Here is a 20,694-nt window from a genome sequence, read left to right as displayed (position 1 = left end):
GATGTTCTCTAGAGAAAAAGCTTCGATACAACAACGTGTTCCAATTTGGTTGCAGTGTCCACATTAGCAGCTGCAGGTATCCATCATGCGGTATGGACTTTCAGGCCGACTCCCCTATCGCGGTTGAAACGGAAGCCACTAGCCCACTTACTGTGTTTGTGATACTCTCAAGTCCCTATTAAATCGCATGAACGAAAAAACATGGTAACAGAAAAAACAAAGAAATAGGATAGGAATATATATGCAATACAAAGAATTAAAAAACACAAGAATTATTTAGGAATGAGTATTTGATTAGGAAAAAAAAAGGAATGGATTTCAATTATTAGAATAAATTGGGTTGGTTATTTACTTATACACATCTAACATACACTAATTGAATAGAAAAATGGCCATGAGCTAATAGATTTACATCGAACCTACGCGAGATAGAAAAACATGAGCTTAGAGTGGATGTTAAATTTTCCACGTTTTTCCTTTAGATTCCTAGGAACATGAAAGTTCAATTTCATGTGTTTTTCCTTTCCTCGTTCCTACTAAACAAGAGCATGAATAGTGTAGGATTTTAATTTTTTTGTTTTTCTTCTATTTTTTCTCCAATTGAAAGTGGCCCTTAAAGTCTAGTGCTTAGATAGGCATGTATCACCCAGTTCAATTAGACATCACATCACCCGCTCAACCAGACATTGAAAGGCACATACTACTCCATCCTAAAAAAACGAATTTCTAGATATGTGTTCAGATTCATAGGTGGGATTGGTTTTTTGACCGGGGTACAGATATACTAGCTCAATTCCCAAATATAAGTATTTATAATTGTGATGGTCTAGTTGCATAACTAGCAATGGTTAAAATAAACACTTGTTCAGTTTTATTGCTAATTAAGAATGCTTATATTTTAGAACGGAGGAGTATAGCTAGTTTAATCAAATGTTAATCATGACACTGTTTTTTTTTCTAATACAATAGATAAGCAATTGTACGTCAGTGTTAATCTGCATAGGTGATTAGTTATAATTACAATTGATGGTGACCCAGGGTGACCACATTAACACTTCCCAATTGAACTCTGTCAGCTGGAACTGCCGTGCCCGCAAGGAGAGTATCTTTTGCTTAGCTATTTCTGCTAGTCATATCCCACAAAATAAATTATTCCCATCCCGAGAATATGGGTAACTCTCATATATATCAGCATGAACTCCAGTCCTTAACAACGAGTAATCACAACTAATTACACAGCGATGGTACTAGCCTATACATGATTGGTATCTCCCAATCCGCCAATCGTCCTAAACCTGCGTGCCCAGAGCCAGACAGCGAACACATGTACAGTAGCGCACGCTGAAATTCCAGATATCTGTATTACATAGTCCAGCAACTCCAGATCAGCCGCATCACGATCCCGTATTCCCGTGGACCGTGTGGTCATACTCACTACTACCTCACATGGGTGTACGATCGGTCTACACATGACCAGCCGTCTTCAAGTGATTTGGCATTCACGAATCACGAGCCCGTGCAACAACAAAGCAGCATTCGTTTGGACAGTTTAACAGCGCCATCTACTAAAAGCACTCTATCCGTCAAAAAAAAAAAACAACCTAACAAAAAATGTGACCCATCATATCTAGATTCGTTGTATTAGGATAGGATCATATTTCCTTCTAAGTCAGCGCATTTTTTTATAAAGGGAATAGTGGGTTAGCTTTTTTTTTTTTTACTTAGGAGATCGGATCAGATAACGGCCACTAGACAGGCCAAGGCCAGCGGCGAGGACGCTGCCTCGCCGGCGTGGCGCGTCCTTCCCATTCCGCTACGGAGGCTGCCAGCTGGGCCCCACAGGAGACTGGTATCGCCACGTATCCACCACGTCATAATACAGTCCACCGAACTGAAGAAATTAAAAGGCCAAGCTCGCTAGTACTCCAGAAAAAGTCTACTCCGGCCGGCTTAGTCGCGATCTTATCACGCTAACAGCGAATCAGCGATGCACAGGCCGGGAGATCATCTGAAAATTCCAAATACGGAGGATCTAACCGAAGCCCTGTGATGAAGTGCGGAACGGCAGCACGCTACTACCAACCGTGACGCGCACCTTCAATTTGGCACCTGGCAGTTGCAGGATTGGAGTACCATCTTCATCTTCTGGTGATATAAACCAGCGCAATTTGCCGTGATCTGATCGCGACGTTCGTCTCACGCAGTGAGAAGAATTACCGGATGAGAGATACGGAGTACTACCCTGATTGTCCCCGGCGGCTGTCGCCTGTCGCGCTCCTCTGATTCCCGTTTGTTTAAGCGAAAAATTAGCGCGATCAGTAGTGCTAGTGGTACAGTAGTACTGGTGTACTGTGTACTAGTACATGCGAGAATCAACCGGCTATTAAGGTCGAGTTCCAAACTTTTAACTTTTTCATCATATAAAAACTTTTCACACATATAAACTTTCAACTTTTCTGTCACATCATTCTAATTTCAACCAAACTTTCAATTTTAACGTGAACTAAACACAGAAATTGGAACCGGACGTACAAGTGGCATTGCAGTGTTGTGGCTTTGCTACCACTGGTGGAGAAACCATCTTTGGTCGGCCGACCAAAATCCACAATAGTCTCGGTTCCACTAAAAATCATCTTTAGTCCTGGTTGGTGGCTACAGTGGGCATATTTGATCTTTAGTCCCGGAAGTTAGAATTTTTAGTCCCGGTTGTTAAACAACCGGTAAAACAAAGCCTCTATCCATGCGCGCGCATGAAAGTCTCCTATTAATTCCATCCTTATCCTCTCCTCTCCCATCCAGCCATCCTCTCCATCTTATCTTCTTCTCTCCTCCTTTCCTCCCGTCCTTCTCTTCCTTCTTCTCTCACCCCATCTCCTCCTCCCCTCTCCTCCCCTCCCTTCCCCTCCAGCGGGGCGGCGGGATGGAGGCCGGCCGCGGCGGCCCCGGACGGGGCGACGGGATGGAGGCCTCCGCGGCGGCCCGACGCGAGGCGACGAGATGGAGGCGGCGGCGGGCTGCATCGAGGGCGGCGGCGGCCGGCTGCGTCGGGCGGGAGGCGGCGGCCGGCGCCGGTCGAGAGGGGCGGCGGCCGGCTGCGTCGGGCGCGGGGCGGCGAGATGGGGGCGGCTGGCGCCGGTCGAGGTGGCGGCGGCCGGCGCCGGTCGAGAGGGCGGCAGCCGGCTGCGTCGGGAGGGCGGCGGCCGGCGCCGGTCAGGCGGCGGCGGCAGGCGGAGAACTTTTTTTTTCTTTTCTCTGTGCTATCTGATAAATGCTGGAGATGTTGTAGATGTGAACTTTCTTTTTTCTTTCTCTATTCTCTGTGATGAATGCTCTCTCTGTTCTCTGTGATGAATGCTTATTGTTCTAAAGATGTTATAGATCTGAACAAGTGTAAAGAATATGGATGTTTTATTTTATTGATTTTATTCATTCGATCTATGATTTAGACTTTGTTGTTGATTTTATTCATTCGATCCACGAGCGAAAGCTAAAGAACAATACAAAAGGAAAAAGGCCAACCGGATGAAAGGAAAAGAAAAAAAAAACAAAACTTTTTAGTCCTGGTTGATAACAACAACCGGGACCATATTTTTAGTCCCGATTATTTGAACCGGGACTAAATATTATGATCTTTAGTCCCGGATTCGTAGTCCCGGTTAGAAAACCGGAACTAAAAAGGATTACCAATCGGGACTACAGATCTTTTCTCCACCAGTGTACTGTGATGCCCACGCTCGCTAGCGCTCTCGCGTTACGGGCGAGGAGCCCACAACCACGGCGCGCGCGGCTTCCACTCTCCCTCGCACGAGCGGGCGTCGTGGCGACGGGACGCGCCACGCGCGACGCCGTCGTCGCTGTCCAGGGACCATGGCCGATGCGACGGGCGACGCCGCCGTGTTCAGTTTTTGCACGGGATCTGCAACAGACGAGCCGTACGTCTCGGCTGAAGAGGCTTCGACACGGCCAGGAGGCGTCACACGTTATGCGAGACACACAAGGTCGGTACTCTCGCGTTCAGTGGCGAAGCTAAGATTTAAGGTTAGGAGGGCGTGGGGAGAAAGTCATAAAACCGATTAACCAATATAGATAGTAAATAAGCTAAATAGTCACTACTGACAATAACCAATGTGTATATAAATATAGCTTTTTTTAAGCTAGATTATAAAACTATCATATGTTATGTTTTAAAAAAAAGAGGTTCAAATGTTCAATATAACAAGGCACCATATGTTTTGCCTAAAAAACTTGAATTCAGATCTTTAATAATATCATTGGAAGCTTGGAACTAGTCCTTGTTGCTAAATTTTTTCAATGTAAACTACCAAATAGTCTCATAAATAAGCATTTTCTATTTTACTTTGAAAAGATGAAAATCATAAGACTAAGTACTAAGAGTCTGACTATAATCTAACGTGCTAATGGCCTAACAGTGGATGATGTCTAATTATCTAACCCTGTAATATACTACTAGCAGCCACGGGGGGAGGGTGCTGGCCCCCTCCGGCACCCCCGGTAGTTGCGCCACTGCTCGTGTTCACTCGCATGGCACTTATAGTTTGCAACTGTGCACCGTCCGAAATCCAAGAGTCCCATGGAATGGACTATTAATTCAAAGAAAAATCAAAATTTAAATATTCAAAATTAATTTTTAAGTTAACTCTAAATTTAGAACTAATTGAAAGTCGGAATTAAAAGTATAATTTATAGTACATATAGAAATACAATTTATAAATAACTAAAATTTAAATTTAGAAAGCAAGCAAAATTGAGAGAAGAGTCTAGAAAACTTATAGAGATACGATACATACAATATAGAAATGAGTAAAATTCAAAATTCGAAAATAATTAATAACTATCGATACAATACAAAATTCAAAATTGTGTTGCTATTTTTAATATATTTTAATAATAACGTATGAAAATATTTAAGCTATTGTATGAGGAAAAAATATAACAATGCTAGCCGCGCAATATCGCGGACTACTATGCTAGTTAACTACTCCCTCCGTTTTAGGCAAACTGTTTCAAGTTTAACTAAGTTTATATACAAATATAGTAATATTTGTAATACTAAATTAGTTTTATCAAATCAATAACTGAATATATTTTTATAATAAATTTTTCTTGAGTTGAAAATGTTACTAATTTTTTCTATAAACTTGGTTAAACTTAAAACAGCTTGATTTTGACCAAAGTCAAAACGTCATATAACTTGAAACAGAGAGATTATTATTTCTAAATAAGCCCTTTCACATTATTAAAAAATATGGACAGCTGATGAACGTAGACACACAGTGAGTCAGCGACGTGGATTCGTCAGCCGAGTGGTGCTGTCTGTTGATGCCCGGTGGAACGCACGATTAAAGCGAGAGAAAAAGGTGCGGAAAAAGGAGAGGTCTTGCGTTCTCGACCGATCTATTCTACACTCTGAAATTCGATCTATTCTACACTCACTTTTGTTCTTGGCAAGGAAAAGCGAACTCCCAAAGACAATTTGCTCATCGAGTCCTTGTCCTGATAATTAACTAGAATAAAGGGTTTAACGATCTACCTTTGCCCCCAAATTATCCACGGTGAAAACGATACGGCGCTAAAGCACTATTTGCTACCATCCAATATGTACATCAGTACATGGGTATCTAAAATTTTTACTACTATCAAGTAATACGATTATACGAATCCATCACTATCTTCGTAGAATCATCTACCTCGACTAGCAATTAATAGAGCCGCCAAAATTCGTTAGATCATGGGCGAAAATGCTACGCGAGAGGGATCGTCCTCCCGCTGATCAAGCGATCATAAATTTGCTGCTTTTGACGTTGTCAACAACCGATGCATCACCGCGAAAATAGAACAGAAAAAGTGAGAAAAAAAAAGGTAATGAAAAACAACCGATGCAAACAAGCATTAACGGATCAGATTTTTCTGAACGAGTCTGAGCTCTCAAGAACTTTCAAAGATATAGGAAGTGTACCCAAGATATTATCCAATGGGATAATAGCCCAATTTATAGTCCAATGTCAACACAAAAGGGCTAGTATTGTTTAATTAGAATGCTTCCGTATACCAAGTACAATCTGACGACAGAATTTAAATATAGACAGTAGTACTCGATTACTCATGCAGTCATACTTGCTCTAGCACTGGTTCATTTTTTATGAAACGGACGGTGTATGCATCTAAAAATAAAATCTTTAAAAAGCACCTGGTACCATATTTTAATACAATATAAATACTTTGCCTAGTTACATTTAAATATTTGCAAATGCTATATTTTTAATTTCTTGATTTTGAAAAACATATCTTTCTATCAAAAACTTGGCTAGTGTTTTCTTTTTTTTTTACTAGATTTTGGATGTTTCTCTACTAGCTTAAAAGCGAAGTCGTGCTCCTTTCATCCTCTCCTCTCACCACGTGCACCAAGCTCGCGAGTGTAGTTTGCGTAGATAACCATCAGATCCCATGTTTTATCCCTAATTTTTTTATGGCTCGTCCCTTAGTTCTAATATGTTAAATGTTATTAGTTGCGGTTAAAAAAGTACTCCCTTTGCATCATATTATAAGTCATTTAACTTTTTTCTTAGTCAATTTTTTTAAAGTTTTATCAGGTTTATAGAAAAATATTTTACATTTCAAATATAAACACAAACATATATCAAAATATATTCAATTTTAAATTTAATAAAACTAATTTGGTGTTATAAATATTACTTTATCCGTCCCAAAATATAATAACCAAGAACTAGATGTGATATTTTTTATTACCACGAATCTGGACAGACTACTAGGAAATGGGATACCCTTGTTTCGTGCATGCCACCTAAATAGTCATAAAAAATATGAACAAATTAGCAACATAGATTAATATGAAATATATCAGTCTACAAATATGCAAGCTTAGATTCAACTTCTACAAGTTGTAATAAAATAACAAATATAGCTGCGAATGTGCGATAACTATTTTCAGTTTAATTTTTTATTTTTGTTGTAACTTGTAGAAGTTGAATTTGGTCTTACATGTTTGGAGAGTGATATATTTCGTATTAATATATGTTGTCAATTTTTTTATAACTATTTAAATGACATGCAAACAACGAGGGGATATTTTCTCAAGGAATAAAAATCCACATCCTAGATAATGTCCCATTCGGTTGTTTTTATATTTTGGAACGGATAGAGTACTATTTTTTTCTATAAATTTAACCAAATCTAAAGAAATTTGCTTAAGATAAATATAAAAAACCGAGTATAAAATTATCTTAGAAAAACAACCACTCCTAGAGTCCAGAGAGCACAACTTCCCATCCTAACCTCCCTCCTGAGTCCTGACCCATCCATTTCTTCCCACTCGCTCGCCCACCTCGCCGTCGCCGCACTCCCCCCCACCATGGCGTCGCGCGACCTCGCCGAGAGCCTCCTCCCCGTGGGGGGCGGCGCCGCCACCGCCACCGCCACCGCCCACGACGAGTACGACGAGCGCGCGTACGACTCCGACGACAAGGTCTCCATCGCCGTCTCGGACTCCGACTCGGAGGACGGCGGCGGCGGCGGCGGCGACGCCATGCGCCCGGCCTTCTCGTGGCGCAAGCTGTGGCGGTTCACGGGGCCCGGGTTCCTCATGTGCATCGCGTTCCTCGACCCGGGGAACCTGGAGGGCGACCTGCAGGCCGGCGCCGCGGCGGGGTACCAGCTGCTGTGGCTGCTGCTGTGGGCGACGGTCATGGGCGCCCTGGTGCAGCTGCTCTCCGCGCGGCTCGGGGTCGCCACGGGGAAGCACCTCGCCGAGCTCTGCAGGGAGGAGTACCCGCCCTGGGCCACGCGCGCGCTCTGGGCCATGACCGAGCTCGCGCTCGTCGGCGCGGACATCCAGGAGGTGATTGGCAGCGCGATTGCCATCAAGATCCTCTCCGCTGGCACCGTCCCGCTCTGGGGCGGCGTCGTCATCACCGCGTTCGATTGGTGGGTGTTGGGAACGAACGAGGCTTTCCTTTTTGTCCTTACCCCGTTGGTCTTGTTCACAGAAAATTCCTAGATTTCCTTTTTCAGTTTATTGCTGATCATAGTATACAGCCCCGAGTTTGCTTGGTTCATGTTTTGGTTTGGAGCCGCGGCGAGTAGAATTTGCGAGTATGACATCGATATCGTTTAACTGATTAGGATTTCCTTTCTTACCTGCGGCGAGTAGAATTTGCGAGTAAGTTCGTCGGTTTTTTTTTCTTGACTGGCAAGGAGTTCCTTTCTTGGATAGGAGAGTTCGTTGCTTTCTTATTGGTTAAATTGGACGCTCTGTTTGCTCTTCATCGCTGCCCTTGTTCTTTTCCCGTTTTTGAACTAAAAGACTGTAATTCGATGTGTTTTCGTCGATCCTGTTGGTCTCTCGATTGACACAGCGAGTATTGTTTGTTCGTTCTCGTGTTGGACTCTTCCCGATGGCATCTCAGGAGAGAGCAGAAACCTCGCTTCCATTCTTTCCCTTTCCTCCTCCTGTCCTTCGATCGCTTCCCTTCCTTTCTTTGGTCCCGCCAATCGTTAGGTGAGTAAATAAAGTTCGTGTCTTTTTGGTGAGGTGCCCTTGTGGCGAATCCATTTTGAGTGGGACTATTCACTTCCATTGTTTGTTCCCCCAGTTATTATTATTATTTTGGTTAGTGTGATGATGGCTACCTTTGCATTCATCTTCAGAATTCCTTCTTGGGAGCTAAAATTTAGACGAAACTCCAGTTTTTCCTCTGCTTCTTTTCGATCAATTCCGTGCTACTTGCTGACGGTATTATGTTGCGTTGTAGTAATTATTTTTGTTGCCGCTTGCTCTTTTCTTGGAGACGTTTTTCTGTTGGTTTTGTCATCAAAGCCATGTTTGGTGGTCGCAGAATGCTTATAAACTGTAATGGTCCCAGATGTCCTGGGAGTCGCTCGGTCAGACGATAATGCACGTTTATTGTTTGGTTTAATACTTCTAATTTATATTCAGTTAAGAGACCTGGGATTGTTGATTAATCTAAGGGCATGTCCTTATGTATTGTCCATACACTTCTACTTAGTGCTTATCGTCTTCCCTGGTTAGGCCCCTAGTTTTGAATTTTATTGACTACTAGATAGGGATGTTTGGGTATGAAGCTAGTAACGATGAAAGGAACAAATCATATTAAAAATCGGGATGACTAATAAAGAGACAACATTTTCCTGTCTGTTTCTGCTGTAGTGTTATTCAATGATTCTCTATTTTGACTTAGCCTTTACTTTGTTTATGTGCTGACAAATTGTCTGTTTTGTTATATGATTGGGAACTGTCCAATAAAATTGACATTTGTTTGGCTTACATGACGTGTTATTGATGCCAGCTTCATCTTTTTATTCCTGGAGAACTATGGAGTGAGAAAATTGGAAGCATTTTTCGGAGTCCTGATTGCAGTCATGGCAGTATCATTTGCAATTATGTTTGGTGAAACAAAGCCAAGTGGCAAGGAGCTTCTGATTGGTATTCAAGCTGACTTGTTTGCAAATACTTTTGCTTATCTTGCAGCCTTGAGAAGTCGAAGAGTTTATTCTCTCTCTTTTCTTTTCTTTATCTAGGTTTGGTGGTTCCAAAGTTGAGTTCAAGGACAATCAAACAAGCAGTTGGAATTGTGGGCTGCATAATCATGCCCCACAATGTCTTCTTGCACTCAGCACTAGTGCAGTCAAGGAAGATTGACACAAACAAGAAATCCCGTGTTCAAGAAGCAGTGTTCTATTACAACATTGAGTCCATTCTTGCCCTCATTGTCTCGTTCTTTATTAACATCTGTGTCACAACAGTTTTTGCGAAAGGATTTTATGGATCTGAACAAGCTGATGGCATAGGTCTTGAGAATGCTGGACAGTACTTACAGCAGAAATATGGGACTGCATTCTTTCCTATACTGTATATCTGGGCTATTGGGCTGTTAGCATCTGGACAGAGTAGCACTATTACTGGCACATATGCAGGCCAATTTGTTATGGGAGGCTTCCTTAATCTTCGGTTGAAGAAGTGGTTAAGAGCAATGATTACTCGAAGCTTTGCAATTATTCCAACTATGATTGTGGCTTTATTTTTTGACACGGAGGATCCTACAATGGACATTCTGAATGAGGCACTCAATGTTCTTCAATCCATACAGATACCATTTGCACTGATTCCTCTCATCACACTCGTCTCAAAGGAGCAAGTCATGGGATCATTTGTGGTTGGTCCTATCACAAAAGTAAGTTTTCCCTTTGATATTTCTTTATCATATGTCTCATGTTGGCAGATAATTTAACTAGTATTGAACTCCATTTGCTGTTTTAGGTCATGTGATCTTATTATTAAGTTTTTGTCATCTGATGAAACTGAACGAATAAAAGGTTTTCATTTTCATAAGAGTAAATTTCACAAAACTACATGTTTTATGGTTCAAGTTGCAGAAAACCACACACATTTTGACACTTGGCACTTAAGTACATATATTTTGGTAGTTTAGTTTCACAAAACCACACTATCGATGAATGGATTCACCCGTGATATGACGTGGTTGTTTCATCTAGTATGAGGACGTGGCATCATATTAATTTCGTGCGATGGCTGGTAATAGGATGCCATGTCCTCGTCCTAAGTGAAACAGTCACATCATCTCGCGGGAGAATCTATACATCGATAGTGTAGTTTTATGAAACTACACAACCAAAATATATGTACTCAAGTGTCAAGTGTCATAGTGCGTGTGGTTTTCTGCAACTTGGACCACAAAACATGTAGTTTTGTAAAATTTACTCTTTTCATAATCATCGACAACAGTTCCTTAGTTTCAGATCATTGTTTCTGTAGGTGATTAAATTGATATGCATGAACATGATTCTTCAATGTTTTATTCCATTAAGCTGTTAGCCTTGAAGCTGAAATCCATCTCATATATGTTTGTCTATGCTATCCTACCTTCTTACATCTATATAAACTTTTTTTCAGTATATAGTTCACCATTCACCAACCTCTTAATCAACTGTAGATTTATTTGGTCGGCTTTGGTTGTTTAACAGCATATCTGTATTCAGACGAGAAAAGAAAACCTGAATATATATGTTTTTGCAAGGGTAGGCTGTTAACTTTATCTTTGCTTATACTTAGGTGATTAGCTGGATTGTTACAGTATTCTTGATGCTCATCAATGGGTATCTTATACTGTCCTTCTATGCCACTGAAGTCCGGGGAGCATTGGTTCGGTCAAGCTTGTGCGCTGTATTGGCAGTTTACCTTGCATTCATCGTCTATCTTATCGTGCGAAATACCTCACTGTATTCTCGCCTCCGCTCAGCAATGACAAAGAGCACATGAGCGCCTTCAGAAGTTTTTTGAACAAAAAAAGGGCAGGACAATTCCCTTATCGGCCTTCAGAACTGTTAGTTTCTACCATGGTGAAGCAGATCATATTAGAAGAAAGATGCTCCCCCATGTAAAAACTTGTACTACTGCCTGCTTGTATTAGCTCCAGGAAGAAGCATAGTAAAAAAGTCTATTTCTATTAGCTCCAGGAAGAAGCCTACCGATGAACTACACTGTATATTCCTCTGCTGTTGTATAAGTGCATTAGCGAATTGGTTGGGCTTCTCCACTTAGGGTTGGGATAAACCAGTGGCATTCATGTGTTTGAGGTTATAAGCAGCAGTAGATAGCTTTGTTACCTCTCTCATTTTTTGGATGATGATGATCTGCAGAATTGCTGTTGACACTTGGAACTTCTGAACAGTCAGGAATCCTTGTTGCACTTGCTGAATTTCTTCCTGGTTTGTCATGATCATTGGTTGATTGGTTCAGTATCAGTATCCTTTTGAACTAGGCAAATGACCCTGTCGTCCCACCGAGGTTATCTTCAGGAGATGTCGCCATGGCCGTCGTCTTCCTTCAGATCGTCTCATTAGGCAGCCAGATGCAGAGGCAGCCCTGCCGTCAGGCTCCACCCGTCCTCTCGTTACCGCTGCCGGCGTGCCGCCTCGCCTCACATCCTTCGGGAACTCTGCGGCCATGGCGACGACGGCGCAACCGCTGTCAATCGCCGGAGCTCCGGCTCCTCGCTAGGGTCTTTGACTCTTTTCTTTCTCTCTCCCGTCCGACCTAATCGAGGAGTAGATGATAACAAAGGGTCTTTTATGTAAAAATGCTGCCGTAGATTATCCTCTTCGATCTGGGCCGCTCATCATGATCTAACGGTCACTATTTATCCAGGATAGGACCGTGCCGGGTTTAACATAAATCTAAATTAAACAGGGGTACTAGGTGAAAAAAATTTCTAGTCTTTTCGTTTAAAATATTGTACTTTGGATCCCTCCAAAGTAATTAATTTTGAATAATGAACTTTTTTATATAAAATAAAGGTCTTATTGGTGGTCGGTAAAGACGGTGAAATAACATACTCCCTCTGTTTTGTTTCATGTGTTTAAATTCATTAACATTTATATAAATATGTGTAATGTTAGAAAGACTTACATTATAAAACGGAGGAAGTAGTCAAGGAGGGATTCCAATTCTTGATGAATAAAAACCTACGTAGTGGTCACTCTCCCTCTCGGGAATAAACCCTCACTCTCCCTCTCGGGGATAAACCCCCATCAAACAAGAATGAGGATGGCAGTCTTCATTAAGAAAGCATTCGACCATGAATCTTGGCCACATCTTACACTTGAACAATAGGAGCCAACTAGTAGTTTTTATTTTTTTTTAATCTGATGATTTGAAGTGTAAATGAAAATACTAGTGTACTTATAATCTGAAACAGAGGAATTAGTAGTTTAAAAAACATGATAATAATGTCCCGCCTCTCCCAGGGTGGGCCCGCTTACATATGACAGCTTTCATAGGTCATAGACTGCCCTCACAGGGCAACACAAGTCTTTTCTGCACATTTTGTCCTCACTCATGTGCACCCAGGAAGAATTTCCCGGTCGGTCACCCATCCCAAATTGCTCCAGTGCACACTTTGTCCTCACTCGTGTGCACCCGGGAAGAATTTCCTGGTTGGTCACCCATCCCAAATTGCTCCAGTGCACACTTTGTCCTCACTCGTGTGCACCCAGGAAGAATTTCCTGGTCGGTCACCCATCCCAAATTGCTCCAGTGCACACTTTGTCCTCACTCGTGTGCACCCAGGAAGAATTTCCTGGTCGGTCACCCATCCCAAATTGCTCCAGTGCACACTTTGTCTTCACTAGTGCACACTTTGTCCTCACTCGTGTGCACCCGGGAAGAATTTTTCGGTTGGTCACCCATCCCAGATTGCTCCAGTGCACACTTTGTCCTCACTCGTGTACACCCGGGAAGAATTTTTCGGTTGGTCACCATCCCAAATTGCTCCAGGCCAAGCACACTTAACTCTGGAGTTCTTTGGACATTAGGTCCCCCTCTTGGCCACGGACAAAGCACGCTTAACCCTGGAGTACTTTGGACATCAGGGTCACCCATCCCAAATTGCTCCAGGCCAAGCACGCTTAACCCTGGACCCATCCCAAATTGCTCCAGTGCACACTTTGTCCTCACTCGTGTGCACCCGGGAAGAATTTCCCGGTCAGTCACTCATCCCAAATTGCTCCAGGCCAAGCACGCTTAACCCTGGAGTTCTTTGGACATCAGGTCCCCCTCTTGGCCACGGACAAAGCACGCTTAACCCTGAAGTTCTTTGGACATCAGGGTCACCCATCACAAATTGCTCCAGGCCAAGCACGCTTAACCTCCTCCACAATCTCCTCGGAGAGGTCACCGGGCAACACCTACACAAGCCGTCTAGGAGACGGCAACCTTCAAGAGTAACAAGTCTAGGATGCTTGCCGAGGATGATCAAGTGCCATACTAGCTATAACAATGAAGCAATGCACTTGGATTGGCTTAACTCACTCTCTAACACCTCACTATATAAACTAAGTGCACAAGGGTGTGAGAGCTCTTGCAAGGGTTCAAGATAATGCAATGGAGTGCCAAAACCTTACCCTTACTGCTGGGGAGTGGGTATATATACCCCCAACCACCAAAACTAGCCGTTGGAACCGAAATCCCCAACTTTGTGCTCTACCGGTCAGACCGCCGTTGTGAGGCCGGTCAGACCGGACTACTTTGTAACGGCTGGAAAACTAGCCGTTACAGGGCAATCATTGAGCCCACTCAACCTGGCCGGTTTGACCGCAGTATAGTGGCCAGTCAGACCGTCCACGGCTCGGTCAGACCGCTATCGGCTCGGTCTGACTGATGGCTCTGGCGGCTCTGTATCGCCACCAAAAACGAAACCAGTGCAACAGACCAGTGGGGCCGGTCAGACCGGCCTTACCACGCCGGTCAGACCGGCTAACAGGCCCGGTCCGACCGGCCTAAGGCCCACGGTCAGACCGCAAGTCACTTTTCAGCTCAACCGACCGTTAGTAAAACGACGATATCTCTTGACTCGGGTCTCGGAATTTGGCGTTCTTGTACTTTATGGAAAGCTTATTCAAAGGGCTATCCAACCCATGAACAATCCATCCAAGAAACATAACTTTTCTCAGGGAGAAAGGGCTCACACTCCAAAGGATACTCCACCGGACATAACCACATGAGGCTACCCAAACCTATAGGATTTGCCCACATCTCTCTTTGTTTAGGACTTGAGAAAACTCACCACACTTGGCTAGACAAGCCCACCAAATACACATACATGCATATGAACTAATATGGCAAAAGATCATCCACAAGCTCGCTTCATAGACCCCTCTTGATAGTACGGCGCCTATCTAGCAAATCCGGTCTACACTAAACACCAAGACTGGGAAAAGACTAAGAAAACATTATTAGCTACATTATACCTTTGCCTTGCGCTATCCATCTTGGGGTCAAGCTTGAGTCGAGATCAACACTTGTGACCATTTGATTCAACCATGTTTATACCAAGGTATTTACCATCATTTGTCAAGACTTTCTTCTCATCACAAGCTTGATTTCATTCTTGCCAACATGGCGATGTCCTTGGCTTGGTGACCATTAACCCATGGTGTCATCCATTAGCCTCATCATAGTGGGACCTATTTCTTTTCACATCTCAAAGGAGAACATTAGTCTCAACAAATCGGTTGTCATCCTTCACTTGATGACCAACCGGTTACATATGAAAGATATGTATATGTTTGTTGAGTATTCATTAACATCACAAGTGTCATATACTCGTATGCAAGCTCAAGTGTAAAGATCCGATATAAATAATAGGTGAACAACATGGATCTAAAACATGCACAATAAATGTATAGGATTTGCTCCCCCTAAGTATATGCATACAAAGAAATATACAAGAGAGACAAGTGTATGCATAAGTAAAGAAGAACCAATGGGGGTTTATCCTATACACATAGAGAAGGCATATGTAGTAATGATGAAGATAAAAAAAAACACATACCTTCATGATCTCCATGTTCTCAATGTAAAGGAGACTAAGTAAACATTAATCTCACACTTATATAACAATAACATGGAAATCATATATATGAACCTATCAAAAAGTAGGAGATAAGAAGTGATACATATCGCTTTATCTCCATGAATTTCATCCTTGTCATGATTAAGGTCCATCACCAAAGAATGCATATCTACCACATCTCATTGTCGGGAAATAACCTTGTTGAAAACTTATAGAAAAGAGAGGTTAATCCCATAAACATCGGTTTATCATCTATCACCAAAGTAACAATTACATAAATTGTTTAATCCAAGATCTTTCAATCTTTTCTCTCTTTTGTGATAGATAATAATCCGATATAAACAATACAAAGAGATGAGATGAAAGATAATTCCAAATCAAGGTAGAGATCTTATAATGAACAAAATATAGAATAAGCTCCCCCTCAAGATGTGCATACATATGGATATGAAGGAATGTATATACACATAATCAATCAAGATCAATGAGGGAGCTCACACTATATTTTGGATCCACAAGAGAGACCAAGTTAGAATATGTGAAGTTTAATACATACCTCCCATCATTTTTACTTTCATATCCAAATAAGACTAGTCAAAAAAAGACTCATAAAAACGTTAGTCTCATATAATTAGATTTGTCATTAATCACCGAAACCAAATTAAGGCACTTGAACTTACACTCACTCGTGTGCACCCACCCGGGAAGAATTTCTCGGTTGGTCACCCGTCCCAAATTGCTCCAGGCCAAGCACGCTTAACCCTGGAGTTTTCGATCGGTCACCCATCCCAAATTGCTTGAATTCCTAGTCGGTCACCCATCACTTGTCCTCACTCGTGTGCACCCACCCGGGAAGAATTTCTCAGTCGGTCACCCGTCCCAAATTGCTCTGCCCGTGAAACCGGTCGGTCACCCATCCCTTGTCCTCAGGTGCCCCTCTTGGCCACAGACACAACGTTCGGTCCGCCTACATATGCTCTAGGCCAAGCACGCTTAACCCTGGAGTTCTTTAGACATCAGCTTTCGGAAAAAAAAGTTACAACTTGTTAATATGAGTATTATATTAATTTTATTAAGCCCTGGGCCGGGATGTTACACCGTAACCAATATCGAAATAAAATCTGAATAATCAGAATCAGAATAGAACAGGGCGAATTCCTCCCTTCCCCTGCCCCGCGCGCGCCTCGCCTCGGCCCAGCGCGCGCCGGTTTCGGACTCGTGCTCCAAACGCATATCCCCTCCTTCCCCTCCTCACTCTTCCGCCGAGAGAGAGAGAGAGGTTTTTCCCTTCCTAGGGCTTTGTGTAGCGGAGCAGCAGCGGGGCGGCCTCCTCCGCCCTAGCCCTCGCCCTGGTCCGTCCGGCGCGGCGCGCGCTCTCGCCACCTGGTGTTTTCTTGGGGGCGGTTCGCCGGTTGCCTCCGCCTGGGGACAGCGGCGCGGCGAGGCGAGGCTGAGGGGGTGGCGCCGCCGCGATGAACGTCCCTATAGTCGGTGAGTTTCGTCTCTCTCTCGCATTCTGCGTGGGGGCGGCGGGATGGGTCGGGGACGCGGTGATTGGAGCGATTCGGGGGTGGGTAGGTCGAGAGTTTGGGGGATTTGTGCGGTACTTCCGCCGATTTGGGTGGGATTTTAGGTTTTTAGGGCGGATTTGCGCGAATTAGGGCTGCGCTGTTTGGCCCTAGTTTCCCCCCTCTTTTGGTGATTTTGGGACTTGTGGGTAACATTAGCGTGTATTTGTGCTATAGTGAACGCTTTTGCTGGTTTCTGTCTCCTGGATGCATTGAAATGAAGTGGTATTCAAGATTTAGGCTCAGATTTTCGATTGTTTTGCTTATCTAGGAGTAGGATTTGAGAAGATTTGCAGTATTGGCCTATTGGTTAAATTTGGGAATGCACTGGTGCCTTTACTAGTGGCGCTGCATTTTCTACGTGCATCAAATTCTGAAATTTTCTGTTCAGATAACTGGTTCTTTTGCAATTACGGATGTTGTGCTAAGAGTCAATGAGCATTGTCTTGTGTTTTTTTATGATAAAACTACAGTGAATTTTGCAGCAATATACTGACCTCTGCTATGTTATGTTGGTTTAGATCCTTTGCAGGGGGATTTCCCTGAGACGATTGAGGAGTTCTTGCAGTATGGGAGTATGAAATGCATAGCATTCAACCGCAGAGGAACTCTCCTTGCTGGTAATTATCCCATTTTATATTCCTGTAACAGTACACTTAAATTGTGCTCATATGTAATTATCTTCTTATTTCACACAGACTGTTTATTTTACACTGTGCGCTTGTGAAGCATGCCTGCACGATTAATGTTAGTTTTAATCTGTTTGAAGTTTCTTTAGCTGTTAACACTTAACAGTAACCAAAGCCATTTCTTGTAGCCTGAAGTAGTTCCTTTTCTTCTTTTGTGTTGTCACCGCATCTCTATTTATCTTGGCATTGCCACATATAAGTATAACATGATGATATGATAAGGGATCTGTTTACTTTAATGCATCCTTTTGTTCTTTTCTAAGACTAACCTGTGCACACCTGTAAGGCCTTGTGATATATCTATACACAGATGTAAAAACATCATTCATGTGGAGTGCCATAAATTTTGGTGGACTGCTGCTTTGTACTTGAACCCTGAAAGCAAATTTATCCAACAATTTATGTCAGTTGATTTTTTTTTTCAGCTGGATGTGCAAATGGTACCTGTGTTATCTGGGACTTTGAAACAAGGGGGATTGCAAGAGAACTGCATGATAAAGATTGTACTGCACCTATAACAAGTGTGGCCTGGTCTAAATATGGTCACCATTTGCTCGCCTCTGCTACTGACAAGTCATTGACACTTTGGCATGTGGTAAATGAGAAAAAAATTGCCCGCATTACTCTTCAGCAGACTCCGTTAAGTGTCCGTCTTCATCCTGGTGGTCCATCTACCCCATCTATTTGTTTGGCATGCCCTCTCTCGTCTGCACCTATTCTTGTTGATTTAAACACTGGAAGTACTACAGTTCTCCCAGCTTTTCTGTCTGATAATGGTAACCTCCCTGCTCCTAATACTCGCAATAAATTTTCTGATGGTTCTCCACCTTTTACACCAACTGCTGCAACATTTGACAAGTATGGGGATCTGATATATGTGGGCAATTCCAAGGGAGAGATATTAATTATAGATTCAAAAAGCATCAAGGTACATGCTGTGATTCCCATCCCAGGTGGAACAGTAGTTAAGGATATTGTTTTCAGCAGGGATGGCCGATATCTACTCACAAACTCTAATGATCGGGTGATTAGAGTCTATGATAATCTTCTGCCTGTTAAAGGTTCTGGAGAGGAGATAGAAAAAATAAGCAGTAACAACATTAGCTATGAGAGTCACTACGAGAAGCTAAAAGCAAATGGTGCAAGCTGCCTAGCTATTTCTTGTGAACTTTTGGATGCTATCGCAAAGATACCGTGGAAGGCACCATGCTTTAGTGGTGATAGTGAGTGGATTGTTGGTGCTTCAGCAAGCAAAGGAGAGCACAGATTGTGCATATGGAACCGATCAGGACGTCTTGTAAAAATCCTTGAAGGTCCAAAGGAAGCTCTTATTGATATTGCTTGGCATCCAGTAGATCCTACAATTGTTTCAGTGTCTGTAGCAGGCTTAGCATACATTTGGGCCAAGGAACATGTAGAGAATTGGAGTGCATTTGCTCCTGATTTTGTAGAATTAGAAGAAAACGAAGAGTATGTTGAACGAGAGGATGAGTTTGACTTAAATGCATATGTAGAAAAGGTGAATGACAATTCTTTACCTGTCTTTAAGACTTTTAGCTGTTACTCGTGCCATAAAAATGTGTTTTATCTAAATCTTTCTGTATAGGCTGAAGAACAACTGGTAAACGAGGATGAGTATGTCGATATTGAGACATATGATAAAAACTCAACGTTCAGTGATTTGGATGATAGCAGTAGCACAACGATGGAGCTCATCTACTTGGCAGCTATTCCTATCCCAGACACTCCCGATGAGCAGCCCGACAAATGCCTTGGAAGTTCATCGAAGTTGGAGGACAGCAATCATTCTGATTCCCCATCCTCATTGGATGCTGTACAGAATGGACAAGCGATTCCTCCAGCATCTAGTCCAATGGAAGGTAAAGTGCTAGACTACGGTAGTATTTCATTTCAGTTCTTATTATTATGCAATAATATGTAGTATGATAGTATCACTTTTATTTGTTTTTCAATTGAAATCTACTAGCAGTGTGGTACATTTTGTATTGATCTAAAGAATTGCACAATTTCTTCACACAAGGGAACACTGTAGTGCAGTCATTATGGTGAGATATAAATTGAACCTGGTCCTTAGTTTAATTGAACAAAATTGTAGCAGTTTACTCATTTCATATATATGTATAATATAAATGCACAGTTGGGAAACCATGTTATTCAAAGAAAACTACAGGTCATCATATGCAAAGTTGCAAACTAGAATAAGTTGAAAGTATTGGCAATAAATGACAATGTATTTCTAGGCAGAAAGAGGATCTTGTTTCAAGTATTCATTCAAGATAATTCCACCGTCAATTATACTGCTATTTTCTCTGAAACATGGGCATCATTCTTAGTTTTATTTCTCTGGCAGTGGATAATTCTACTGCTGAAGAACCAGCTGAAGCCGCGAACTCAAAGAGGAGGCGGAGGCTGTCGGCTAAGGGCCTCGAGCTGCAGCAAGCCGAGAAGGGCAAAAAACCAACAACAAAGAATAAGTCCAACGGCAAGTCCCCAGGGTCCAATGGCAAGCAATTGGAGCCTGCTAACGGGAACAGCTCTGCTGTTGATGATGAAGCCACCGAAGACGATGAGATCTGACCTGTCCATCATTGATAATTTTAACTACTTTAGTTCGTGGAGCCCCTGTTGAGAACAGAGGGAATATCTCTGTGTAGTATGCATTAGAAACGATTGAGGAACTATGTGGTGCGCTGAGGCAAAATGAAATCGTTAAATGGAAGTGGGTGGATCTATGTTGAGATTAATCATCTGTGTTGCATTTAATATTTAGGCCTGTTTATTTCTTCACTTTCCTTTCACCCTTTAGATTGTTCTGATCGATAAGGTTTCAGATAACAGTAGATCGTTGTTACAGTGAAGTTTCAAGATCACTGCGCACATGCGTCTTGTGGTTATGTACATGACTTTACAGATATTTTATTTTTTCCTATGCCTGTTGCTGTCATCACTGTTGCCAGGTGCCGGCGCTTATGTTATTGGAGGATCAAT

The 20,694-nt window shown here is 42.5% G+C and overlaps 2 protein-coding genes across 2 annotated transcripts; both read left to right on the top strand.

Annotated features, from left to right (window-relative positions):
- Positions 1–7,288: 7,288 nt before the first annotated feature.
- LOC127767686 (metal transporter Nramp2) lies at positions 7,289–11,774 on the top strand. The gene is made up of 4 exons (XM_052293099.1): positions 7,289–7,962; positions 9,345–9,481; positions 9,577–10,229; positions 11,129–11,774. Exons 1-4 carry the CDS (start codon positions 7,391–7,393, stop codon positions 11,333–11,335), a joined length of 1,569 nt encoding a protein of 522 aa, XP_052149059.1. The 5' UTR covers positions 7,289–7,390; the 3' UTR covers positions 11,336–11,774.
- Positions 11,775–16,623: 4,849 nt separating this feature from the next.
- On the top strand, positions 16,624–20,450 carry LOC127768415 (protein RBL). The gene is made up of 5 exons (XM_052293996.1): positions 16,624–16,919; positions 17,518–17,616; positions 18,111–19,204; positions 19,292–19,565; positions 20,057–20,450. The coding sequence occupies exons 1-5, from the start codon at positions 16,901–16,903 to the stop codon at positions 20,281–20,283; spliced, it is 1,713 nt and encodes a 570-aa protein (XP_052149956.1). The 5' UTR covers positions 16,624–16,900; the 3' UTR covers positions 20,284–20,450.
- The last annotated feature ends 244 nt before the right edge of the window (positions 20,451–20,694 follow it).

Source organism: Oryza glaberrima, chromosome 3, assembly GCF_000147395.1.
Source record: "Oryza glaberrima chromosome 3, OglaRS2, whole genome shotgun sequence".
Taxonomy (NCBI): Eukaryota; Viridiplantae; Streptophyta; class Magnoliopsida; order Poales; family Poaceae; genus Oryza; species Oryza glaberrima.
This window is presented reverse-complemented; position numbering and strand designations above follow the sequence as displayed.